The sequence below is a fragment of the Aptenodytes patagonicus genome, chromosome 1, assembly GCF_965638725.1.
Source record: "Aptenodytes patagonicus chromosome 1, bAptPat1.pri.cur, whole genome shotgun sequence".
In the NCBI taxonomy this organism is placed as follows: domain Eukaryota; kingdom Metazoa; phylum Chordata; class Aves; order Sphenisciformes; family Spheniscidae; genus Aptenodytes; species Aptenodytes patagonicus.
This window is the reverse complement of record NC_134949.1, coordinates 79,920,800-79,947,838: the sequence shown is the minus strand read 5'-3', so window position 1 is coordinate 79,947,838 and position 27,039 is coordinate 79,920,800. Positions and strand designations below refer to the sequence as shown.

Here is a 27,039-nt window from a genome sequence, read left to right as displayed (position 1 = left end):
TTTTCCTTTTTAATCATAAGGAAAATAATTAAATGTCAGAGGCTAGGTACAGAGCAAGGGATGAATCTGTCATCACTGGAACTTGTCTCAAAGAATTCATCGAGAACCTGTCTTCAAAGGTTTTCTTTACAAAGCAAGTAGTGAAGCCAGCTAATCCTCCCTCCCATGTTGTATTTAAACCCAGAGTTCTAGGGAATTTGTGGTCTGTTTTTAAAGGTCTTGTGGAACAATGCTTAGGACCTAGTAAATTTATTCTGAGAACTAAGACTGAGTGGAGTTTTCTGGTTTGTTGTGTTTCCAGTTAAGCTATTCGATGAGTGGGGCACTTCTTCCAGAAACTACGAGTGCTTGCCATATATGATGAAATGTCTTGGCCTAAAAGCAAATTTTATTGTTCTAGTATTTTTATTTTTTTCTTCAGGACCTGGAGTCTGATAAAGATATAGAGGATCATCTGAGCCAGATTCAGCAGGAAATAAAATCTAAAGAGAATACTTTAATGAAGACAGCTGCTCCAAACCTGAGAGCAGTAGAGAAATTACAGATAGCTCGGGACAAGTTCCAAGAATCAATAGATGGTAACACTGAGTCTTCCGTCTTAATCTCTTTTGTGACTGTGAGAGTTTTCACCCTAATTGAAATTCTTCTTTCTGGGGTTGGTCCCGCTGATTTTGCTTATTTCAGCTATTAAGGTATTTTTTGTGCTCAGGTGTTTATCCTCAGTTGTCTCTTTAATTAAATGTAAACAATTTATTAACATATACTTTACTCTGTAGTAGTTTATTGAAATACAGTTTGAATGATTGGAAAGATACTTTGTTGGCCAAATGACATCATAAAGTATTTTTACTTATTTTCTAGAAATTACTGACTTTAATCATAAAATTCTTTAAATTTTTTTTTTAATAATTGAAGGAGCACATATACGTTGTCCAGAACTCAGACATGAGCATTACCGCAAAACTATCAGTATTCTCAAAGAGCACTGCAGACATTAACATATTAAGAAAAACAAGGAGATCTGAAGCTGTAACAGGTAAATGCTGGTGCTGCTTAAGGCTACCCAGCTTACGGAAGGAATTAGGAGAAGAATTCTGTTCATTGCTCCAGATGAATGTGGCATAGAGCAGATTTGAATATATCCTAACTTTTCAGTTTTGGGGCCTCCATTTGAAAGCTGGAAGGAAACTCATAATATTGGTATGCTCCTTGTGTGTGCATTAGAACCTCTTTCTGCAATAAATACTTCCCTTGATGCTTGTTACGGTACACAAATATATATTTGTTCTGTGTGTTTGCTTAGAGGCTTATTATGGAGTAATTTCAGCATTTTTTTCATAGCTTTTGAGACCAGCAGAAAGGAGGCCAGAACGTGCAAGCAAGAATTTGAACAGGTGAAAAAAAGGAGATATGAGCTTTTTAGCCGGTGCTTTGAGCATGCCTCCATAGCCATTGATCAGATCTACAAGAAACTTTGCAGAAACAGTAGTGCTCAGGTGTGTCATGTTCGTAGGTGCTTGGCTTAAAAGGCCTACTTGATGCTTTGTTCTCTAGAATAAGAGAACTTAGTAACACTTTTAGTTTCCAAAGACAGTTTCAGTCCTGAAGAAGAAAATTACACAAATAATAAAGACTTCAGAATTTTAGGGTCAGAGGAGGAATAGGTAATATGCCAAAGCATGCTTGACATTAGAGTAATGTGATCTAAAGTATTAACAAAATTGGGAACTACTCGGTTTGGGTTAGTTTTACTCTTTGTATTTAGCAGACTTGTAAATTACCATGACACAAATGTGAAATATATTCAAGTACTTCATTTAAAAATAACATTTGTTTACAGATCTAGTGATACCAATAAAAAGTGATTAAAAACACTTAATCATTAGTATAGATAAAACTAAAAATCATAAATCACTGTTTCGGTGCTAGTGTTTTGTATGAGGTTTTGAAGCTCCTTATACCCCACTTAAATAAATACTTTAAAAAGACAGACTTAAATGTGTTCGCAACTTTTAAGAAACCTGTAGGAAAATTGTGTCACAACTGTATTAATCTTTGCTAGTGTTCCAGTATTAATGCCGAAAGTAAAGAGGAAACTCCCAAATGCTTTGATGGTAGATGGTTGAATGTTTAAAGGGCTCAGGCTTGAACTCTTGTCTGTCTTAAACTTCAGATTTTGTGTTTTCCCTCAGAGTCAGATATTCGGTGAACACCTTAAATACATTTAAACATATCCTTTCTGCTTCTAGGTTGGACAGGATAATAAAGCATTTCTTTCTTCATGATTACTGGGCACATACCTTCTCCCCTAGACTAAACATCAGGCAGGTCTTGACTTTGCATCACTCTGAAACAACCAGTATTTTCCAGATGCGTTGCCAAAAATTAGTTGCGTGCTTTCTTTGAGGTCTGTGATGCTGTGCCTTGATTTGAACCATAGTGGTAACCTGGTCAAGAGATTATCCTGTGATTAGCTGGGAAGCTAAAGCTGCCTGCTAGATACTAACATAGCAGCTGAAGGAAGCTGCTCTAATTGCATTGGAAGAGAAATGATTGCTCTGTGTGTGGCGATTGCTGTGGTTAGCTAAGGAAAGGGTTAGCTCTGAGTTTTGCTGTCAGAGGAGGTGGCCTAGGTTGCAGCTTGAACAGATGCTTTTTAAGCAACCTTAACAATTTTTAACATGAAAATTTCTTAATATTAAAATTAATATTTCTTAATATTATTGTATTAATAACATTTATTAATAAAGCTTTACTATCCAGTCCAAGAAAGAGAAGCTTTGATAGATTGAGTTAGTTTAACTTCCAGAGATTCTGGACTCCAAACATGCGTGCACTGAATATATCGCTCAGTAAAATTTGTTTCATCAGCACATTGTGTGTTAGAAGTACCTTAAAAGAAACTACTGCCTAAGAAACTGTACATACACATATTCACTGCTGGGTTCACCACCAGTTCTCTTCCGTTCTTCTGTGGAGAGAGAAATGTTGTTCCTTTCATACTTTGAGCAAGGAATATATGTACCCCCTAGTAAGCTACAAGATGATTTTTGCTAACAGTGTCCCAACATCTGAAAAAAACTTCCTCTTGCATAGATACATGCAATGGCATAGAACTGGCAGTTGCATTGCAAGATATTTGACATGTTTACAGCCTGAAGAACACTGTAATAACGACAACAGGCCTTCTCTCAGCAGAGAAAAAGGAAAATATGCATACCTCCGACAAAACAAAGATACTGCAAGCACTATATCTTACTTCCAGGACTATTTACCACAGAACTTATTTTAAATCAAAGTACCTGTAGTGTTTTGGTTTTGTTTTTCTTCCACTGTATCTATGATCCGAGAGGAGCCATTTGGAATGAGTGTCAACTATGGAAATTCTTCTTTTATCTGTATCTACTTGTGCAGAGGGGAAGAGACTATTATCTTATTGTCTCTTCTATTTAATGGGAAAAATAAACCATGTAGCAATTAGCTTATCCATCATACTTTTTAATGGTTTGGTAAAATGGCCATTCCTTTAAAATAATACTTTGAAGTTTTGGACCTGGGAACCAGGATACGAAGTATAGAGAAAGCCTACCTATATTAAAATCTTTCTCCAGCTCAAAGCTAGATTTTATAAAACGGGCCTTTCACAAAAAAGTGTGATTTCGGAAGTATATTTACTTCCAAACAAAAAAGAAAACCGCTTTTGAAGTCTAAAAAAAATTTAAAAATAAAGCAATTACATAAAAGGTGATAAAATCAAGTTTATTTAGTAGTTGAAAGTCTGTAAATACCGAAGATGTGGTGCTATTTCCAAAATGGTTTTGTTAATTAGCCTCCTAGCTCATGGTTCGTTAACAAAGGCATATTCACTGGGAAATTTTATAGTGCTGCTCTTCAGTGTAGATGAACAGGTGTTACCTACAAATGAAGCTAAGTTACGACACTAGTTCAGTCAGTATTTAAACCTAAAAAGTACCCATCTTAATAATTTTATAAATGTCACTATTAATAATGAAATGTATGCGTTTCCAGGCATTCCTTAGTCCTGAAAATCCTGAGGAGCCTTATCTGGAAGGCATTGGCTTTAACTGCGTGGCTCCGGGAAAACGCTTTATGCCAATGGACAGTTTGTCAGGAGGTGAAAAATCTGTGGCAGCTCTGGCTCTTGTGTTTGCTATACACAGGTAAAAGAAATGTTACGGTATTATCCAAGTATGTGGCTGAGTAAGTGGCAGGAAGATAGACAGTGTTACACTTACAAACACGTTTTTAAAAAATCTGCTAATAGAGTATTCAAACATTACTAAAGTCCTTATTCTTTACCTGTCATTACTTCTTACCAAATTTTATGATAGAGTAAGTGAATCTCTGAAGTAATTAGAATGTTTATTAACATCTTTGCATCTAAATGCAAAATACTGTCTTGTCTTCTACAGTTTTCGGCCAGCACCTTTTTTTATTTTAGATGAGATAGATGCTGCCCTGGATAACACCAACATTGATAAAGTAAGTTGGTCCCTTTCGCCTTATCCTTTTATCGACAATATAATGATACATTTTGTAGAAGGATGCCGACTTTTCATTACAGGTTGTTGGGATAAAGAGATTGATTACACTGTCTTAACCTGTTTTAAAATATATTGGGTTTAGGACTGAAATAGTGGTTGTATGAGATGTTAGACTAGGGCCAGGTTTAAATTGGTAAATCTAAGTGTGTTTTAATCAGTCCCCAAACTGTGAAGTTGAGAAAAATAGGTCAGGAGTGTGAAAGTATGCAGCATGACTATGTGTGGTACGATCTGACATGAAGGTCACTTGTGAATTGCTGGTTGGGTTTCTTTGGTTGGAATTTTTAAGGCCTTTGAGTTCCCTTATGTCTAAGAAGCAGAAAGGAGTGTATCAGTATGTTGAAAATCAAGTCATTCTATCACTGCAGTATTTACTTTATGTAATTGGCCTACTAAATATTTTTACATTAACACCAATTAAGGGCTGTCACTCCCATCATTCTAGGCACGTGAATTCTTGCTTGATTAAAATAGCTTCCTGTCCTCTCAATTTCTCTTTCCCTTTTTGCTAATAACTGTTCACTGTAACAAAAACTTAAGATAGGACACAAACAGTAAAGGTTGCCAGCTGTAGATGTCAGCCGCTGGGAGCAGGAGACTCAATACAAGGAGATTGTATGTAGGAGAGGAGTCAAAAAGATATCCGCATGTGCCTGGATTTTCTTCCATGGAAGCACTCTTTTCCACATAAAGTAAGATCGAGCTGTATTTCTATTTGCATTAACAGTGATGTCAGTCTTGGTAGAGCCTAACAGACAAAACCAGTTTTATAAACACGAAACTGGGTTTTTTGTTTTCTCTCCTCCCCCCCCCACCCCCCCACCCCCAGTGGAGTTACCTGATGTGCCAAGTGCATCAGAGTTTACTTGGAGGGTACCTCTATAGTAGACAGCTGGGGAAGCTCCGCTACTTGTGCCTGCCAGATAAAATTCCTTCTTGGAGATTACTGACTCCACGTAGCATTGTGAGAAGTGTTTTCCTGAACCCAAGTTCCTTAAACATTCCTTGGGACACAAGTCCGTGAGGGATACCCATCATCCACTACTTCCAAGCAGATGATATGCCCTGAGTCTGTTTTAACTCGGTCCAGTGTGTTTCAGCAACACCGGATTAGGTATATGGGACTGCAATGAAAATAACTAAGCAAGCTTTAGGGTTTGGCTCTCAATGACATGATTAGAAACAAGGTGTCCTGGTTTTGGCTGGGATAGAGTTAATTTCCTTCCTAGTAGCCGGTACAGTGCTGTGTTTTGGATTTAGGGTGAGAACAATGTTGATAACACACGGATGTTTTAGTTGTTGCTGAGCAGTGCTTACACTAGCCAAGGACTTTTCAGCTTCCCATGCTCTGCCGACTGAGAAGGCTGGAGGTGCACAAGAGGCTGGGAGGGGGCACAGCCAGGACAGCTGACCCAAACTGGCCACAGGGCTATTCCATACCATGTGACATCATGCTCAGTACATAAACTGGGGGAAAGCTGGCCGGGGGGGCGGTGACCGCTGCTCGAGAACTGGCTGGGCATTGGTCGGTGGGTGGTGAGCAGTTGCAATGTACATCACTTATTTTGTATATTATTATTATTATTTATTTATTTATTATTATTTTCCCTTGCTTTTCTGTCCTATTAAACTGTCTTTGTCTCAACCCACAAATTTTACTTTTTTTTTTCCTTCCCAATTCTCTCCCCTATCCCACTGAGGGGCTGGGGGGGAGGGAGTGAACAGCTGTGTGGTGTTTAGCTGCCTGCTGGGTTAAACCTCAACACAAGGTTACACATCAAGTGATCACAAAACACCTCCGTGATCTAAGCTTTTTAACAAGATACTCTTCTAGTTACTAGGCTTTCACTCAGGACCACTATGAGTTGACATAACAGTTGAAGATCACGTATTCTGGTTAAATACCAGTATTGTGTTTTCTGGATGTTATTCTTAATTCTGGAGTCAAATGTATCATGGCTGATGACTTAGAGTTATGCAGGCTGCCTCCAAGTTTTCCTTTCCTGTCTTTCTTGTCTGCTATTACACTATTTAATGCTAAATTTCACGTTTTTGTCTTTCATCAAAGCTGCAGTGTATTAGGTGTCTAGTACTTCCTATCTCTGCAGATTTCTGAAGTGGTCTTTTCGATAAGAATGTAAAATTCTCCATGGTTCTGTCTGGAGCCGGGCAGGGGTCCCAGATCATGCCTAACAAAATTGCAGGTTATCACCTGGATGACTTTAGTTTATCCACATAAGTTCCTGTTGCAGTTATAGATGCACCGGTTGTCAATTACGTACACATTCCATGAAGTTCATGATTTCTAGTATGTTAACCAACTCTCCATAGAGACTACAAATGATGCATTAACACACCTGATGAGAAACACAGTAATGAGGCACTTTGCTGCAGTTTGCCTTTGAGTAGGCTCATTCTGTCACATCTGGCAGAAGAGATGTCCACTTTATACCTAAGAATATGCTGAGCACCATTCTTTTTCAGAACGCTATAAACAAAGAACAGCTGATTTTTCTTTTATGCAACTGAGTTTCTCAATTCAAATGTATTTCAAATGTGGTTTACTTTTCTTCAGGTAAAAATCACACTCATAGCCCACAAAAGACGGTCATATTAACAGTTGTTAGCCAAATGGTTGCTAGGCTTGTAACCTTCAATTGGTAGCATTTTTTACAGTTTGAAAGTATCATATTTCATTTGACGCATCAGCAACAATAATGTATGTTTTTAAGATGTATATTCAAGAAAATAAAGAACATTAATGCAGAAAGTTTTAAGTAACGTAAGTTCTGGTCTAATGTATATTTATAAAAATAACATCCATAAATAGCACTTTATGGCCAAAGAGCTATTAAACTTTCATTATATTACACATTAGGGTTAACCCTGAAATTGCCTTAGTAGTCTACGTTAAGCCTTTAGTTGAGTCCTTGGGGCCCATCTAACCTGACTGGGAAGTTAGGCTGAGCTTCCTGCTTTGAAGTTGAATTGGGCTTCTACCTGTTTTGTAACCTTCATGGCTAGAGATGCCCGTCTCCCGTAAGGCTGGGGCATACCAGCTGCACGGCCCCAGTCCAGAACGTCCTGTTTGGCCTACTGCCCTTCTGCAGTCCTTCTCCTGCCTGCTGCTCCCGTAACCAGATGCAGCGTGGAGGGGTTGGGGCAGGATTACTACAAAGGCTGCTCTTTTCACGTAAGCAACATGAAGCAGGCAACCTGTGATAGAGGCTGTGATGGGCAATACGCTTGGAGAGCAGATATTCCGTAATATGCACGGAGTTACACATTCCCGTGTAATTCAGGAAGAGGGTGACAAAATAGTGGTTTCCTAGAAGATTCCTTTGATTGGCTTCAACATCTATCTAGGTTTTGTTATAAGGAGAGTTAGATTATTCTTCAAGCATGTGTGAAAAGTGTCTTAAATTGCAGAATGAGGAAAAGCAAAATTGCAGTGATCTGCAAGTATAATTCACTTAATGTTTCCCTGCTCCCAGGGTCTTTTCTATCTCTTCCCTTATCTGCAAGATGCAGTTGTTATTGGAAAGCACCAAAACCTTCAGACAGAGGAATTAAATATTGCAAGTGAGCAAAAATGATATATGGAAAATGTTATGTTGCTAGTACTCACTGGTATCCAGGTTTTATGCTTAGAACTAAGTCTTTTTCTTTCCGTTCTTTCAGTTTAAGGATTTACTAAAGCGTATCTCCAATAATTTACTTGTAATTATACTGTAAAATGAATGTGAATTATGTAACTCACTAAAGGCAGTTCTTCCATTAAAAAAATGACTTCCCTATCACATAGCTATAACTGTGCAGACAAAAGTCTAATTAAAAATGTACTGGTTTTCCTTTATTCAGCATTTAATTTATATGGCGGCATACTGCCTTATTCAGTCACCAATTTATAACTTAATATTTGTCCTTTTATTTTGCAGATCGTTGAAAAGAATGTTGCTGTCCGCAGCGAACTAATATGTATTTAAGATCTTAGTATACAGCCAGTAACAACCTTTTCACACTTTTTTTTTCCTTATTCAGGAATTTTCCCCCTTCCTCTGTAGTTATATTAAGTAAAATATTTTTCATTGTCACTGACCTTTTTCTATAACTTTATTCATTGGAGCAAGTGATTATTTTAAGTGTTTTCAAAAAGCAGCAAATCCGAGGGGTTGTCTTAAGAACATGCGAAGTACCTGTCTTAAGACTGTTTTATTTCTCATTTTATCCTGCTTATTTCGTAACTGAATTACTGAATTCTGCGGCTAACGAAGTTCAGTTCTTTCCTCATCATTCCCTAATTATAGCATGGTTTAAGTCTGCCAGAACTAACTTACTGAAATATTTGGCTTCTTTCCAAAGGTATCAAGTTTCATTAGAGAACAGGCACATGAACAGCTTCAAATGATAGTTATTTCTCTAAAGGAAGAGTTTTATTCCAAAGCAGACGCATTGATTGGAGTGTGTCCAGAGGTAACAATTACTTATTACCAAGTTTTGTTAAAATAATACACGCTGGTTTTTGTTGAAGTACTGATTTACACCGTGTTACTACAGTCAATCATGTACATAATTGTGTTGCTGGATTTGAACTACTTCGTGTTCAGAAATAAGTGCAGGTACCGGCTCGATGAAAAGATCATTTTGGTAACTGAAGCTCATTATTGTATCTCATAGTCATTTATGAAATGCTTATTTCAAATTACAGAAATGTTTTACAATTGTATGATCCTTCCTCTTCTCAGCATGATGACTTTATGTTCAGTCGAGTACTGACTTTGGATCTTACCGAGTATCCAGACATGGATGACCAGGAAAGAACAGAGAAGCACAAGCGCAGTTCTGTTTCGGAATAAAGCATGGATGATTTCAGGGCCAGGTGACAACAGCAAGAACTGTGTTTACAGCTGACTGTAACAAATCTGAGTTTGAATGTGGCTGTTAGAGGTTGATAGGGAAATGTTTACCTTTCAGACAAAGCAGTTTTCTAAAATACTGAAGGAAGCAACTGCTGGTCATTGATACAGTTTTGTTAACAAGTAAGAGAGCGCCAGAGGTCGTTATTGAAGTGTGTACATTCTGGTATGCAAAACTTTCTCTTCAAATGTTTTAGGTGTTTTTGCCTTAAGATGAAGGATTACGGGTTCACATAAGCACACTATTACGAAGAATAAGCCTTTCCTTTTCTTATGAAAAGTAATGTGTTTAGCCATATCTCCAGTGCGCTGTTTAGGTGCATGTTACCACTAGTCAAGACCTTTACAAACTCTTTTGTGTCGCAGCTGCATCTGTTTGCCTTCAGATAGGATTATTTCCTGTTTTTTAAAACAAGATGGTACTGGAATCTGCCCGTTACCTTACGTGACTTTTGTGATGCCCAGTAACACTTCGGTCTTCTGCTGCAACCTTATGAAAATATTAGTTAATTTTACAAAAGCTCATCATATATCTCTCTAGGTGTGATATAACCTGGAAAAACTTCACCTTTGAGGTATTCTACCTCACACAAAAGTGGAAAGAATAAAAGAGGTGTGAGTCAGATGCCATACAGGTAGCAGCCTTAGAAAAAAGTATATTGGTTTGAGATTGTTATTATGTAGCTGTCCCAGTAAAGTCGAGTTTATTTTGATGGCCGCGCTTCATGTAAGAAGCAAAGTTAATAAAGTTGCATACAGAACACTGTTTGAGAGAGCTCTAATCACTTCATGTGGCTTATGTTTCACCTTGGTGTATGCTGAAGAGCTTTATTTGGTTTATGGTTGTTCATAATACTTACATCTTCTTAAGTTCATATACTAGCTTCCTTTTATCCACCATGCTGCTTATACACCTCTACCTTGTAACGTGTTGCTAATACTGTGCTTGTTGCACACAACTGATGATGTCTGGACATGTGGGGTTACTGCATAAGGAAGGAATGACATGCGAGCAGCAGATAGCATGTTCCTATGGGAACATTTCAATGACATAAATGTGTCCACTTACTTATACTGTAGACAGATGTTTATCAAATACTTATGTTGCTGCCACACTTTATTAAATAAAATTACTTAACTCTGAGCGTAAGTTGTAAGTTACCATCAGTCCCTTAATTCAGAATCCATTGACAGATGTGGAAATACTTATAGTAGTGTGAAGGATGGATAGAAGAGCAGCCTCTAGTGATTTTCAAAGATCTTTGACCCATATCAGTCTGTGTATTGCAAATACAGAAGTTTTGTTTTGTGGCTTTTTTTTAACCATTTGTTAGGAACAGCTGGTTGAAATAGAAAAATACAGTAAAGAATTGAACAGTCTGAAGAATGGTGAAAGCTACACGTCTTAGCTACTATACAAGAATGGTCTATTTAGCTTTAAATACTTTATTAAAAGGTTGTATGCCATCATCAGAGATGTCCTATCACGTTTATTACACAGCTTGAACAAAACAGGACAATAAATGGTCAACAAGTTTGTTTTCAGTAAATATCTTACTGCCATTTAAAAAAAAAACAACTATGAATTAAGTAGAAGAGCCGCCATCTATGGTAGAATTGGCAAACATCATTTAACGTGCCAAGTTGTATGGTTAGTTCTTTCACAGTACTTGGGTAATAATTTGAACAGGGCCTTAAACAAGTTACTCTTTCACTTAACAGATAAATGGAACAGACAAGCTTCAGGTTCTGACCCTTTTGACTGTATTTTAAACCCTGAGGTAGCTGCAAGGCAATCCCATCCCTAAGATGACAAATATATTATTGGATTGCAGGGGGTGGGGGGGAGGACACACCAAAACTAGGCATTTCTACCTTCTTACTGTGTATGTTAGGAATTAAAATAACCCCCTACTTACCCATCTGCTTTTCAGGATACAAATAAATGGCACTTGAGTCAGGGGAGGCTGTTGTGTAAGTAAGTTGCAGTTCAGTGGTGTCTACAAAACTGAAGAATCATCACCAGTGCTAGGTGTAAGTTGATCCTTACCAAAGGGAGGGGGTGTGATTTCCTAATGTGGATCTGACTTCAGGCACGAGATAAGGAGTTACGTGACTTTAGGGTTGGGCTTAAATAATTGCAGTAATCAGGGTCATAAATGGCTCAGCTCATCTGATTAATTTTGCTGCAGCTTGAAGCAACAGTTTAAGTGTTCTAAGCTGATCCATCAGCATCCAAAATAGCATGGCTGATCACTTTTGAAAACAGCCAATTCACATTGACTAGAGAAGCAAATTTTAGAGGTTGGAGTCTTACAGAGAGTGCTATATGCAATGCTAGAAGACTTAATTTTCAAGTGATGTATGTATAAATACAGTGTCTCAAAAGGGAGAGGATGCGTATGGTCTATATTCAGGCTGGTTTTGCTTTTGATTTTTACCTTTTAAAAAACACAGCTGAAACCCTGAGAACTGATGCTTGAGGTCCTTAGCAATTATATCATATACTAAAACCCAAGTATGGTTTCCAGACTGTCAATCATGAAAGACAACTGGGTGTTTTCTTCTGGGGTAGAAGACAAGAGTCAGTGTGCATGCATTGTTTAAGATGATTGCTTTTCTAGGCAAAATGTCGTGAGATCTTTACCTACTTCAGAACAGGGACAAAGACTTCCACACCCCAAAAACTCTACCCATCTCAGTAATTATTAGTCTAGAAAGAAGCTTTTAAGCTTTTCATTGTGCACACATACATACTAGAGAACAAACAGAAATTGTTTCTGTGACGTGGGAGTAAAGAGTTGACATACCACAATTCAGACAGAAAGGTCATCTGACAGGCTCATCACTTCCACTCCCTGTAAAAGCTCATTATAGTGTGATGTGATCTCTGAAGGTGTAACATCAAACTCACAGGGAACATAAGCAGAGAAACCTGACTGCAGCAACCCTCCAGGACTGCCAGGTATGAATGTGCCAGAATAAGAACAAAGAATGGTCCTGAACATGCTCTCCTGCAGACACTGAGGTGAGAGGCAGCTGACTAGAACACTTCATAAGATTACCAGTGTTAGCAACTGGACTGGTAATTATGTCAGTTTAGTGCTGAGACAATTCAGTGGCAGGTGAAGTAACAGCACCTCAGGAAAAAAAAAAAAACAACAGTTAATGCAATGCCTAACCTTAATCATCGAGTAGTTCAACTGAAGTCAAACTTACACACTAGAAATTGTGTACACAATTAGATACTAACTGGTTTTAATTCTGCTGCATTAAGACTATCCATTATCTGCTTTCTGAGATAACTGGCAGCATACTCTGTGATTTAAACAACAATATTTAAAATATTTCCGTAGAAATACACTGCAAATAGGTCAGTAAGCCCCCATGTACATATGGTATGTCCTTGCTGATACATTACTATTGCATCCTTTTCTCCGTGTGATCTCATGCCTTAACAGACTGACAAGTGAAAACAAACAAATACTCATGCTGAAAGTGTAAAATAGGCAGGTTATCATGATGCAGGATCTATAAACATGAAACACTTCCTAACAGCTTAGGGATCCAAACCTGAAGCTTGCAAGCAGCCTTGTGCTGACAGACCCCTGAAGAGTTCAACCTCCAGCAGCCTAACTGCAGTTCAGCTGATGAGAAAAGAATAGAAACCCCTTCATTTCAAAGGCAACTAACAGATAGTCGCAGGTATGTCAAAAGTAATTTCTGACAGATTCAAACAGTACCTCTGTTCTGGCCTCACCTTGGTCCAACTGGCTTGAAGCACAGGGAGAGAAAACTTGCACCTGCTTCTAAACAACCCTGCAGATACAGTTTTAGTAGTACGGAAGTGCCTGGAGAGTGACTAGTACGACTCTCAAGCTTTACATACATTACACATTTACAGCTCTAGAAAAGAAAAGGCTAAGGTGCACAATTTTTATTCCACTTAAAACCATGGGAATACTCAGGTCAAAACTTTTCATGCAGCAGATGTAAAACACCTACTGTTAAAAAGCTGCTGGGTTGGGTTTTGGGTTGGGTTTTGTTTGGGTTTTTTTTTCACTTAAATAGTGAGTATACCATTGTCTGACTGCTTGATTCTCTTAGGAGAGTCAGTGCCGTTTTCTCCTAACTTCCTTTTAGCACAGTCCACACATGAAGTTCCTGTGGAGGGAGAGGGGGGAGGAAAAAAAAAAAATTATGTTGCTACATATGTGTGCTTTGTATACTTTTTATTACAAGCACCAAATATTAAAATAAACACAATACTGGTCCACTGAGATTCTTACATTTGGATTCTGAATTATAACACTAACCCTACTGAAAGTCTGCACCAGTTCAGTGATCTCGAGCTCTTCCCCAACACTGAGCTCTGGTACTAACATATAAAAAGGGAAGTAGCCAATTATACAGCTGCCTTCTGAGGAAAATAATTCTTGATTTTGTGTGATGCCGCCTGTGGAGTTCACAGGTGAGAAGCTTCTTTAAAAAGTTTGGATCCCTTATTCAGAGGAAAAAAATTGTTGGTGTGAGCTACTGTTGAAAGTATAAACAGCATAGCTGGACAGTAGAAATGAAGGGAAATTCCTTCAAAATCAGGACATCCATCACTTAAACCTCTAGATATTTTTTTTTGGTGCGGTATTTTACAAATCTGTGTTAAGGAATAATTCTTTTTTTTTTTTTTTAACTTGCTATGTATTCCAAAATACAAGTAAACAGGTGCTAAGATTACTTGTAAGGAGGGTGCTAATAAGTTAGTAAAGGAGCTTTATGTCAAGTGGAACTGGAATACATTGTCCTCAAGTTTTTGGTTTCTTCTCCACTGATGCCTAATTGTACTTTACTGAAAAAGGGATTTATGAATTCATCTGAAAGACAGATAAGCTTAAAATCTAGTTGCAATTACAAAAGTAATCTCTGACTTTACACCTGCCCACAAGTATCTTGGACCTTGTGTACTTTTTGATTGTGAAAAAGTGTGGGGGGGTGGAGGGTGTGTGTTTAAATCTCCTGCGATGCCAAAGACCCTTATATGCAATAATGAAATGGTATTTTTTATACAGGTTTGGTATCATTTGCAGCAGCAGCACAAATATCTTAGAAGCGTAATGTTTTTAAGTTGAAGTGTTGTTTCAAAGGGAAGTTTTGCTATTTTATACCATAAATTGGAATGTATTATTGCTCTGCTTATTCACAGAAGTATCACAAAGATACCTGAACAACACTTAGACAAAAAATCACCTTCAGTACTACACGCTTAAGCTTGAGATTCACTCCTCCATACCTTCTTAAGGCAGGCATTCAAAATAGCCAAACGTATGTTTGGAAATTTAAGCCAAAACCTTAATGGATGTTAATATTATCTTAGAATACTCTGATCAGCATTAATAATTTTTTATACACATTTTCTGGAGCTTTTCCATTTTATCATTTGTCATTTTATTGACACCTGAAAGCCAGCAGTTATCTGCTAATATGTAGAAAGAAAATAAGAGGGCAAAAAGAGAGTATGTTAAGCAGACTTTCAGAGCTAAATCACAGTGCTGCACTATAATCATTCAATTACTTTGTAAATGAGAGACTTATTTTTGTCCCTCTGATAGATTACGGAACTTCCTGTGAAAATAAGAACATTACTCACCTAACAGTGTTGTGCTGTCCACTCGATCAGCATCTAGAGAAGTGTAAGAGACAGCAACGGCACAAGTTAGCATCCAAAAAGTTTTTACATTTTTATACAACATTCCAAAATGGCAAGGTTGCATTTAGAATCACAGAATAGATTGGGTTGGAAGGGACCTTTGAAGGTCATCTAGTCCAACCCCCCTGCTGTGGGCAGGGACATTTTCAATTAGATCAGGTTCCTCAGAGCCCCGTCCAACCTGACCTTGAATGTTTCCAGGGATGGGGCATCCACCACCTCTCCAGGCAACCTGTTCCAATTTCCTCCCAATACCTAATCTAAATCTACCCTCTTTCAGTTCAAAATGGTTACCCCTCCTCCTATCACTACACTCCCCAATAAAGAGTCCCTCCCCCTCTTTCCTGCAAGGCACCCCTCACCCCTGCCCCAAGTACTGGAAGGCTGCTATAAGTTCTCCCCAGAGCCTTCTCTTCTCCAGGCTGAACAACCCCAACTCTCTCAGCCAGTCCTCATAGGAGAGGTGCTCCAGCCCCTGATCATCTTTGTGACCCTCCTCTGGACCCACTCCAACAGGTCCATGTCTTTCCTGTACTGAGGGCTCCAGACGTGAACACAGTACTCCAGGTGGGGTCTCACCAGAGTGGAGTAGAGAGGGAGAATCGCCTCCCTCGACCTGCTGCTCACACTTCTTTTGATGCAGCCCAGGATACGGTTGGCCTTCTGGGCTGCAAGCGCACATTGCCAGCTCATGTTGAGCACCTCATGAACCAACACCCTCAAGTCCTTCTCGGCAGGGCTGCTCTTAACCCATTCTCTGTCCAGCCTGTATCCATGTTTGGGATGTACAGGACCTTGCACTTGGCCTTGCTGAACTTCATGAGGTTCACACAGGCCCACCTCTCCAGCCTGTCCAGGTCCCTCTGGATGGCATCCCTTCCCTCTAGAGTATCAGCCACACCACTCAGCTTGGTGTCATCCGCAAACTTGCTGAGGGTGCACTGTCCACGTTCTCAAAGATGTTAAATACTACTGGTTCCAATACAGACCCCTGAAGGACACTGCTCATCACTGGTCTCCACACAGACATCGAGCCATTGACCGCAACTCTTTGAGTGCGACGTCCAGCCAATTCCTTATCCACCGAGTGGTCCACCCATCAAATCCATGTCTCTCCATTTTAGAGACAAGGATGTCATGCTGGACAGTATCAAATGCTTATCCACCAACGCTGTAACCCTGTCACAGAAAGCCACCAAATTTGTCAGGCACGATTTGCCCTTCATGAAGCCATGTTGGCTGTCACCAATCACCTCTCTGTTTTCCATGTGCCTCAGCATAGTTTCCAGGAGGATCTGCTCCATGATCTTGCTGGGCACAGAGGTGAGACTGACCACCCTGTAGTTCCCCAAGTCTTCCTTTTTTCCCTTTTTAAAAATGGGGGTTATGTTTCCCCTTTTCCAGTCACTGGGAACTTCCCCAGTCTGACATGACTTTTCAAATATGATGGCTAGTGGCTTAGCAACTTCATCTGCTTCATCTGTAGATTAAGAATTCTACCAGGGCATGCTTGCTGCAGCCCAGGCTACCTGCAATCTTGACCTCTCCGACAGCGAGCAACAGATCCAGCAGCGCCTCTCCTCTGGTCAGGCTCTCCGTCACCTGTACTAGGAAGTTGTCCTCAACGCACTCCAGTAGTTTTCCTGGACTGCTTGCAGTTCGCTGTGCTGCTTTTCCAGCACACGTTCGGGTGGCTGAAGTCCCCTATCAGGGCCTGCATTTCTCATTTCTTTCATATAACCCTTTTAACAAACTCCTTCTGCTATTTTTTAAAAGAGAGTTTGTAAATAAGCATGAAAAAAATGAAACCTGACAGTTTGGTAACGTAAAGAGCAGTTACGCACATTTGAAAACAGTTTTGTTTGGAATCTTGACTTGTAAGTGTGATCAACATTCAGATCAAGATTCTGAAGTCAGCGTTAAGTCCCTCTTCTTGCAAGTATTATGCCAATCAGTAATTCCACTGAACAAAAAGGGGAGCATTATAGTCTGATTTTGCAGTCGTTTCCATTTAGAGCTTACGTAAATGTATCTCCCACCCTGTTTTGATATCAATGGCTGCTTTGCAATAAATCGGAGACTCCAGACTCAACAGGCTCTAGGCACTGCTCAGACTATGAGAAGCATGTCCATCACATCCATCAACAGCAGTATGTCAAAGAACCAGCAGGCTGAGGCTGGTTCAGTGTCTGAAACTGCACCCCAACTTACTTTTAGGTGTCTACACTGCAGACAAACTTCCCGAAACCTAGATGCTGTGCTAAGTATTTTTTCTAGCCTTCATGGAAAGAAAAATCTAATCCAGTCTAAATGTAATACTCATCCAGTTACAAAAACCATTATATGATTTGGGCATACACCTGCAATTTTCTTTTAAGGAGGGCAAGGGGAAGGTTCCTGCTATGCACCGCTTGTGTGACCACTAATTTTAGACAAAACAGTTTCACTGACGTGATAAATAAGAGAGCTGTGAAACAGTATTCTTCCCAAGGTCATTTACTCTAGTTATTTTCCTCAATTCTCTGCATAAGCCATAGTAGAACTGTCCTTGTTTGGAAAACATTGAAGAAGTCTCTTTCTTTCAACATACTGTTGTTGTTTTTCCCTCGTTTTGTATTAAAGGCTCTTCATCGTTACAGCTAAGGAATTTTATGAGTGGAGAGACAACAGGATGGGAGTAGGTGAATGGACCTAGTTAGTAAAATTTAGCTCCCTGTCGGGTACAGGACTGCTACCTTCAGCAAAGGTATCGAGTTATTTCCCATTTTAGCATTAAACGCCCTCTACAGAATGCCATTCACTGTCACAAATGGAGTATTATTCCACAGCCTCTTCTATTTTATTGTCACAAAACATTATCCTCACACTCGGGTTTTCTCCCCATTAGCCCTAACTGTGCTAAGCGAAACGCTATTGGGTGTACTAATTTCCCATTCTGCGGTTCATCAGATATTGTGGCTCAACCAGCTTATCCCACCAGTTATTCTTTTAGCCTCTTTTACTGACATGTCATATTTCATACAGTGTAATACTCAATATACTGGAGTCGTTCACGCCAAAAAAAAAAATACACAAAGTAAACGGCTTAACCAAATGCTAACAAAAAGACAAATTCAGAATTAAAGATTAAATTTGCAAGAATCCACAGACCTTACAGAAAGAAATTTGGTTACAATTTTGTCACGTGTTCCAACTCTGCATGCCATTCATAAGCAAAGATGCTGCACAGGCCTATCGCTAGCTACGCACGAGGTCAGCACCTCAGACCAACTGCTGATTGTTCAGACGTGGCACCCTGCTACGTACCTACTCAAAATGTTCTTATTGAAGAGGATACATTACCTGGGCTTCTCTGCTTGCAGATTTGAGCAGTCAGATCTTGTACGTACTCTGGGAATTGTTTAAAGCAGTCCCCGTAGGACACTACTTTTATTCCGTGCAGCAGCATATCTGCCTGGAGCTTAAAAAAGTGGTCTTCATTTTCTTTAAGCACCAACATATAATGTTCTAAATCCACTTTATTCTTTACAGTATAAAGAAAAAGAGCTTGGAATATCTGATCACGCAGAGTCTCTCCGCAGCCCAAAAACAAAAAAGACTTGGTTCGATACAAATTTTGAAGAACCTCCTGTTAAGAAATATAAACACACAAGCGCTACATTTACTTCAGCAGTCAAAAGGCCAAGGTAAGAACTTTTAAAATACGTCAGACTTAAAAGGAGAAGCAGAGCAGATATCACTATTGAACTGAATTAAGCATATGTTTTAGGATCCGGGCAAACTGACATTTCATAAGCACTGTTTCTACAAAAAAAAAAATTATATTCAAAGTTACCATACAAAATTAAGTGCACATGTATTTCCAGTAAGGGAATTTTAAATTGAAAGAATTACGATGACAGAATATTAGGCTCCTGTTTGGTCAAGAATATTAATTTTCCTTATTTACAGATTGACCTAATGTTTGACTTCTTAAAATACCTAAGATACGACATTAAGTCCAGGATCCAGAGCTGGTAACAGCTTAAGCCCCTAAAAAAATGAATCCAAGCAATCAGATGGTGATGGATCCTTGTTCTGGTGTCTAGTATTTTGGGGCTAATGTTCCTTCATGAGATAAATACAAAGAACTCTAAAACTACGACATACAGCTGAGGGTTTTGATTGTGATTTACAAAGCAGCAGTATACAAGAGCATACATTGCCCTAGCAACACAGCTGGCTTTCTGAATAATACTGCCATTTTTCTGGGCCCCAATTATTTAATCTATATGAACTGCAAAACCCTAGCCTTAGGTAATGTGTATGCAGTGATTACAAAAAAATAGTTTGGCAAAACGTAGTGAAGATTTTAAAGATCACACGAACCATGACTTCAGGATCTTGAGTAACATCTTTATATCCCGAGGGATCTAGCACCATTCCACAGGGATCTGTATATAAGCCGTGAATATGAAGAACTCCATATTTTATATGACCTCTTGCCCACTGAAGAACCTAAAGCAAATCATGCAAGTTACATTCCTTTGTTATACTATAATATACTACAATAACCGAGATTCTGCAAAAATATACAGCTGTCCTAACTTATAAAACCACTTAAAGCAGAAGTAACTTCTTTTGCACTTTTCTGCAGCAAGAGACAATTTTAATTACTAATTACACAGCTTACTTTAAATTATAATAAAGGGGTGATTGCTGATACTGAAGATATCTCTGGCTTTTTGGTCTAAACAAGCATTCAACCAAGAAGCAAGTTCCAGCAACACGGACAGAAAAGATATGAACAGCAAATTAACTACCAGCTAGGTGAAATCATATTTGTGATTGTAACAATTACTTCACGTAAGTTAAATAAGTTTGTGGGTTTTTTCCACAGAGTGGGTGGGCATTGGTTAATAAGTGCATCACTGAAATTCTCTTTGGTAACTGTTACCAGATTATTCAGAATAAAAAGACACGTAAAATAAATGTGCATCTGCTGTTAGCTTATAGACATGCTTTACCAATTAAGAAGTTTTAGCCTCGACACTCTTTAAACAGGAAAACATCTTTCAATGAAGCTTACGAGCTGCCTTCTCTTCTAATAAGTCTAAAAACTTTACTGCTCTCATCATACCTTATCCTTATCTTTCAAGTCTAAAGATTCCATAGGTTTACCCTGTTGCTGACCAAATATTTCAAGTAAATTATCATAGTTTGTAGTCAGAACCATTGTGCCTCTCTCCATGAGTCTCAGGATTGATTGCAGAACAACGGGATTCTGAATGTGTTGTTCTAAATTATCGAACACCTCCATTAAGCAATCCTGGAAGAAGTTGGGCTTCGTATCCCCAGTACGCTGAAGAAAGAAAAAGATGAACGCTTCATAAGGACCACGTGCACCATTATAATTGCCTCCACATCATTTGTCTACTTAATGCCAAAGCATTTCTTTAAAATTAGAGGGCTTACATAGTATACAAAGCATAAAGGTCTGAATGTACAAAACCATCAAAACCAATCTCAAATTATTCAGGTGCTCTTGCCTCTACTTAATGTAGCTCAAAATAATAGTCTGGCTTTCTCAAGGAAGCTTGTAATGCAGGTACAGTAAAACAAAACTGTTTTGCTACAGTGAAATCCTCACTCGTCACTCCTAAACAAACATGAAGGTACGCTTTCCTCAAAGCGTAGGCTGCATTTGCCCAGAGTATCTGCCGAGACTGATAGGAACACGTAACAATTCTATGAAATATACAGGCTTCCTATTCAATAAATTGTATCACACACAGAACAAATGTCTGTTTATAAGCCAAATATGGTTACTGGCCTAACTACATGGAAACCTCACCTTTCTCAGTATGATTTTACTGCTTTGAAAACCGGTTAGTGTACTGAAATTATCATTCCCTGGATTCAGAGTCTGGGATATACTATTAAAGGGTTTGGGGGTTTTTTTCTGGGGTTTTTTTTTTTTGCTTCCTGGTTGAGAAAAATGTATTAATTGTTCAATCTGCCTAACCATACATGCAGACTCCTCCCAAAAGAGAGAGGTTATTATTACACTTTGCCTCTAGAGAAGCTCACCACGTGTTGTAAAACGCTCAGCACACCCTACAACTTAGCAGTATGTATGTCACCCTAATTACTTCAACTGGAAGACTTGGCAAACCTGTTAACACAATCTGAAAACCTCTGGAACCCAAGACAAACGTCTGAGAAACTGGGCATGTATGGACTGTCTTCAGTGAAGTGTGAGCTGCAGCAGTGATTACGTCTGTGTGATCTCAGGCTATCAGTAGGGTCAAGGTCTACCTGTACTTTCAGGGTATCTCTAGTTTTGCCCAGCAGAGCTATAAATTCCTCTTTCAGTTCCAAGAAACGTTATGGCAAATATTTAATAGTCGGGGGTCTTGCTTGCATTAATCATGACGAAAGCTTGCTTACACTAAAACCCAAGATTTTTTAGCCTCTCTAAAACGTACAGTGTACTATATGACTACCATCAAACTTTCACTTTTTACCAGAAAAATTTCAAGTTTTAGAAAGCTGAAAAGAATTTTTGTTGATAACAAAATAAAAGTATGTAAGAATTTTAGAAATCAATCAAAGTTATAAACATACTCACTGGTGACATTTTCCTGATGAGATCGTGTGCAACCACAAGCAGGTCTCTATCTTTGATTACTTTTTTACGAAATTCAGCAACATCTCCCGGATGAAGCACCTCCAGCTGTTCAGCTGCTTCAATTACAGCCTCAATGCAGCTTCTCCAGGAGCACAGCGCTGGGATTCCTGGTGCTACTGCAGCACTTACCCCAGTTCCAATTACAAGAAGAAGGTCCCGAGGCTGCTTTCTTATTAGACTTTTTAAGAATTTTCTTTAAAACAGAAAACAAAAATCTTCATTTTTCACAGTGCATTTTCTAACTTTTCTGAAGATCTCACAACTGACTCAGGAAGTCCATATGAACTATTAACGCTTGTGCAAAATACTAACCAACCAAAAGGAACGGAGTTCTCCATTTCTACGCAGAAGAATGGTATTGGCAGCAGTTCACAGCCTTCCCCAAACCGACAATGTACTTTAGGTCTTTTGGTCATTTTAGACAAGTAAGTGTACATAATTAATTAAAGCCAAAAAATGGCAACAACTTCAAATCACTAATGTCTTTGAGATCCAAATTGACAATTACCAATTTTCAGTCCACTGGGCTAGCCAAACACCATTTCAAATGAAATTTTGAAAAAAGCAGTCAAAGGACTGTCCAATGGTTTACTTAACACGTGTCTGATAGAAAGTAAGTAGAAGTATTTCAAAGGGACGAGTCACAATATTTCAAAGAAACAAACTTGTGTTTTTCTGGGAAAAAGCAGTATCTTTTATTCTCACTTATTCTCACTTTAGGATACAGGAACATAAGAAGAGTCATGCTTGTTCAGATCAAGGGTTCATCTAGCCCACTATTCAGATGTTACTAACCACAGACGACTCTCAAAGGCGTATTTGGTTCTACGTCAGTATTCACTGCGCAAGCCAGCACAAGAAACTGTCGAGAAAGTCTGGCTTTCGTGATTACTTTGCAAAGAAGTGAAAATGCATTTAAACCATACAGTGAAATCACTGTATACAAACAAGGATTTCAGTAATACAGAACCTTAGAATTCCCTTGACTTTCAAAACTACCTTTACAGATTTTTAATTCCTGTTAATCCGGTAATATGGATGTTTAACACCTCTTATTTCACAATCATCTGAAACTATCTAGCTAAAACTATAATGTTTAACTTGAAATGGCCTCAGGCAAAGCAATTAATAAACATGTAGATAAGGTTGCTAGCCAATGCCTACAAAGAATATATTGCTGATAATCCCCATGCCTTCCTGCTACATTCAGCACAAATTGTTTCCTCTCAGCAAGTATATTATTTATTCCTCACAAACAGCTTAACTGAGTATGAAGCCCTCGGTCAGTGTCTGGGATCGTTTCAAGTTTTCAAGCATGACGTTGTTCTTGCATCCAGTTTTCAGTAATGTATTTCCACTGTGTTTTCAGATTTTCATTAAGAGACAGTTTTGTATAATCTCTGCAACACAAGTTACCTGGATTTCTTCTCACTTCTAACTGTTGATCGTTCTGATGAATCCATCTCTGAGCCCTAAGTGAAACAAAAAGTAAAATAATTCCTAACACTTCTACCTTAAAAAAGGCCAAAATTAAACCCAGATGTATTATTGTCAGCATTTTCTATTTATTCTTATCAAGTATTTTAAAATCAAGACTCTGTATGTCACATCCCAGTTAAGCAACGCACTGACAGAAACAAAGCTGACAAAGTATGAGTGTGTAAATCTACCACAGCTCCATTTAAGCTCAGTCGATGGACATTTTGAAGCTAACGAAGATAGGGCTATTCATGCAGCTGAAAAATACTTGTGTCTAAATTCAAGGTAAAATTTATCATACCCACTTAAATGTTAATTCAAGTAAATTAATGCATTTCTTGCATTAATTTTTTTTCATAATAACCAGTTGATTCAACCAAGTTTGTGGAAACAGGACTTCTGCAACACATAATGATCATGAGAGGCCCTCCGCTAGCCACCTGGCTACTCTACCAGACCACATAACACGAAAGATTTTTTTCTCAGCTAGTATTTTAAATAAAAACTTATTTTTGTTTCGTCTATATTGTCTTGTGTCTAAAGCATAAGAAGGACTGCATCTTGGCAGGAGAATTTGGCTACAATATCGTCACTTAGAAATCCCCAAGTTTCATTACATTAATTCTTGGCTTTGTTTTTGTAAGGATGTATTTTTTGTTTGGCTTTGAAACACATCTTAGTTTGTGGTTGTGGAGATTGCAGACCCTAATCCCTCAAATACGCGTTCTGCCAGACCCTATGGCTCATAAGGCTACTTGCCAGCTCTCAGGTTCACATGCTGGAAGCTAATTTGGAAGCAAGAGGCCCAAGTTTGGAGATCATTTGACCGAAAAAAAACCCAAAGAAAAGAACAAACCCAAAAAACGCCCACCCTATGATAGGGGGACATCAGCATTTCTGAGGAAAACACACAGATCTCTTCTGCGAATGCACCCAGGATGTCTTTTCAAGTGGAAAAAACTTTTCTTGTTGTAGTATTTATTTCCTCCATGCTCCCTTCCTTCACTGACAGTATCCTACAAAGATGCTACACTACCATCTGAAGAACGTTAGCACATTCAAAATTCAGAACAATAACCTACCTAGAGCAAAACACTTCAAAATCTAGAGAACAAGATTCCTTTATATATGGAAGAGTTATGAGTTCACAACGCAAAAACAACACATGAAGGAAGTGCAACTTATTTATTCTGAAAAAGATTGTATTATTTTATAACCCCATCCAGTGAAGTATTTGGGAAAGAATCCCCAAGAAAGCTTTAATAATTACATTAGTAACTTACCAAAATTAATAAAGTAAGCATCTCACCACAGGATGCTGTCAGTACCAACATTTTAGACCTCATTGTTTCCTTTTACCCCTTAAAGTTGCTTCCTGGAAGCAGAAGCTGTGCAAATAAGCGGCAGCAATTATCACCAACCCGTAACAGCTAAACGGCTGCAAAGGATAAAGTTCAAATTTCTCCCATGCCTTTGAGTACTTAGTAATCGTGACTAGTCTTGAACATTCTCTTATTAGATGTAATAAACACTTCTTCAGTGAGCACACCTAGAAAAACAGAGGACCTGGGCACCAGCATTCAACACTGGTGTACTTTCAAAAAGACACGTTGGACTAACCAAAGGCGTGCACGGTTGCTTTTCAACACCCTTTCCTCACGGCAGCCTGGAAACCGGACCCCACTACAATCCAGATATACCCGAAAGCGCTGAATGGGAGCTGGGTCTTTACTCCGAACGCAAGGAGGGGTCATCAGAACAAATTCTAATTTCGTATTTTCTTCCTGTTCAAGAAAGTAAGTTTTATTTAATGATCCGTGCATGGAACGAGAGCTCTATTCACTGACTGAAACTTCAGGTCAACGCTTTAATTGGACCAAACGATTTTTCCGGGCAGTTCAATATACGAAAGCAGCCTAAAATGCTCAACACGAAGGAAGCACCGGGCACAGGAAAGCCTCCTTCCCCCACCCACCCCACGTCCCCGACGATTCTCTCCGGAAAAAGACCACGGGCATCAGGCTGGGCAGGACACGAGTTTCTGCCGAGTGAAGTTCCCTGTCGCCCTCCGGTAACTGAACCGGCGTTACTCGGCGCAGCGAGCGGGCACGGCGAGAGCCTGCCGGAGCACACCGCCCTCCGGGCCGGCGGCACTCCTCCTCCCTCACCTGCGAGCGGAGAGGAGCCGCTCCCCCGGCAACGCTGCCGGCGCCGGCCTCCCCCGGACCGGCCTGCCCCGCCCCGGAGGCCCTGCTGCCGCCTGACCTGCCCGGCGACCGCAGCCCCGCAACGGCAGCCCGGGCGGCCGTGCCTAAGGGCAGCCGGAGCAGCGGTTCAGCTCAGCAGCACGCGCCCCCCGCGGCCGCCTGCCGCGCAGAGCCCCGCGGCCGCCATCCCCCCGCCCCGCCGGGCCGGGCCCGGCCCGGCCTTGTCGCCCCAGGGTAGATGGCTCCGAAGGTGGGGGGGCGGGGGGGGATGGCGGCGACGCCGGACGCGGGCCCGAGCGGCGATGCCGGAGCCCCCCGCCCCGCCGGCACAGGGCCGGGCTCCGGCGACCGTTACCTCATGGGAGCGGCCTCGCTCTGCCCCGCCCCCGCCGCGCTCCGCCAGGGCGGGGCCAGCGGCACGAGGCTCCCCCCGCCACGACCGCCGCCCTCGCCGGCGGGGCCGCCCCCTCCCCAAAGCTTTCCCCGCCGGCTGGGAAACAGCCGCCCCAGGAGCAAGATTCCGCCTGAGGACGGTTCCCGCCCGGCGGCGGGAGCCCCTGGCCCGGGCGGCTGATGCCGTGCGGCCAGCCCCGCAGGGGCAGCACTCCCCGCCTTAAAATCCGGTTGAAAAACGCGAACCGTTTCACTCAAACCCGTGCAATGGTTGAGCGGCAGCGGAGTTGAACAGATCTGCACGCACACACGCCTCCCCCCAGCAAGCGAGGTGGTGCACCCTCCTGCGCCCTGCTGTCCTCACAAAATGGAGATGGGTAGCGTTCACGCACCCCTAAAAATACTTGAAACTCTTTACAGGCAAAAATACAAATTAGCAGCCTGCGAGTCTGTGCGAAATAGAAGAATCAATTACCAGGTACGGGAGAAAAGGAACTGGTAAACTTGAAGATTAATGGGGTTAACGCTGCGAAAACTTGTAGATGGTGGAAGTGTTACAGGTGAGAAGTATTGGGGTGATGAGAAAGCCGAGGAACGGCAAAAAGAGATGGCAGAGTTACCTTCCGTGGCTCCGCCGGAGGCTGGGCTTGACGGTCTGTGTTGACTGAGGCATGGCTGGGCGTGACGCTGTGATGCCGTAACGGCAGGTGGCATGTGCTATCTGCACTGGTAGCAAAGCAGCCTCTTGCCCGCACGCAGCTCGCTTGCTTCAGCTAGTCACATTTGAAAGCCCACAGCCAAAGCTCTCCTCCGCTTCAAAGTGCTTTTCTTTTTTTTTTTTTTTTTTTTTTTTTTTTTTTTAGTTTTCAATCTCTTAAAGCCAAAGCCTAAAAACCCAAAGTTCCTTCACCGCGGCTTATTAAGGCATTTGATTAACACCGTTCAGCTCGGTTCCACCCTATTTTCTGACAGCAGTGCCCAGCTTTCTCTGCAACGCTGCGGATTTAATGAGACCACCTCACGAGAGGAGTCAGCTGACGCGTGAAAACCAGGCAGCCAGGGACGAAAAGGCTGCTAATGGTGCCGAAGGATACTATTGCAGAAC

General features: G+C 40.3%; 2 protein-coding genes across 5 annotated transcripts in view; one reads left to right on the top strand and one right to left on the bottom strand.

Annotated features, from left to right (window-relative positions):
* The window catches only part of SMC1B (structural maintenance of chromosomes 1B), a 38,340-nt gene extending 28,919 nt beyond the window's left edge, over positions 1–9,421 (top strand). Inside the window, exons 20-25 of the mRNA XM_076344273.1 lie at positions 422–578; positions 1,342–1,496; positions 4,030–4,181; positions 4,434–4,503; positions 8,928–9,038; positions 9,311–9,421. Of these exons, the coding sequence (XP_076200388.1) occupies positions 422–578; positions 1,342–1,496; positions 4,030–4,181; positions 4,434–4,503; positions 8,928–9,038; positions 9,311–9,421 (756 nt within the window). The remainder of the gene's footprint in view (positions 1–421; positions 579–1,341; positions 1,497–4,029; positions 4,182–4,433; positions 4,504–8,927; positions 9,039–9,310) is intronic.
* A 1,493-nt stretch (positions 9,422–10,914) lies between these two features.
* Positions 10,915–26,608, bottom strand: FAM118A (family with sequence similarity 118 member A). 4 transcript variants are annotated; one of them, XM_076344242.1, is made up of 10 exons: positions 25,897–25,958; positions 24,955–25,118; positions 23,272–23,327; positions 21,796–22,048; positions 20,305–20,526; positions 19,554–19,682; positions 18,528–18,813; positions 15,126–15,158; positions 13,562–13,645; positions 10,915–12,621 (listed from the first exon to the last, which is right to left on the bottom strand). In XM_076344242.1, exons 3-10 carry the CDS (start codon positions 23,316–23,318, stop codon positions 12,581–12,583), a joined length of 1,095 nt encoding a protein of 364 aa, XP_076200357.1. In that variant the 5' UTR covers positions 23,319–23,327; positions 24,955–25,118; positions 25,897–25,958; the 3' UTR covers positions 10,915–12,580. The 4 variants fall into 4 exon arrangements, with proteins under 4 accessions (XP_076200357.1, XP_076200375.1, XP_076200346.1 ...); XM_076344260.1 differs by lacking the exons at positions 24,955–25,118; positions 25,897–25,958 and adding an exon at positions 26,555–26,608; XM_076344231.1 differs by lacking the exon at positions 24,955–25,118 and having other exon boundaries at positions 25,897–25,953.
* Between the last annotated feature and the right edge of the window lie 431 nt (positions 26,609–27,039).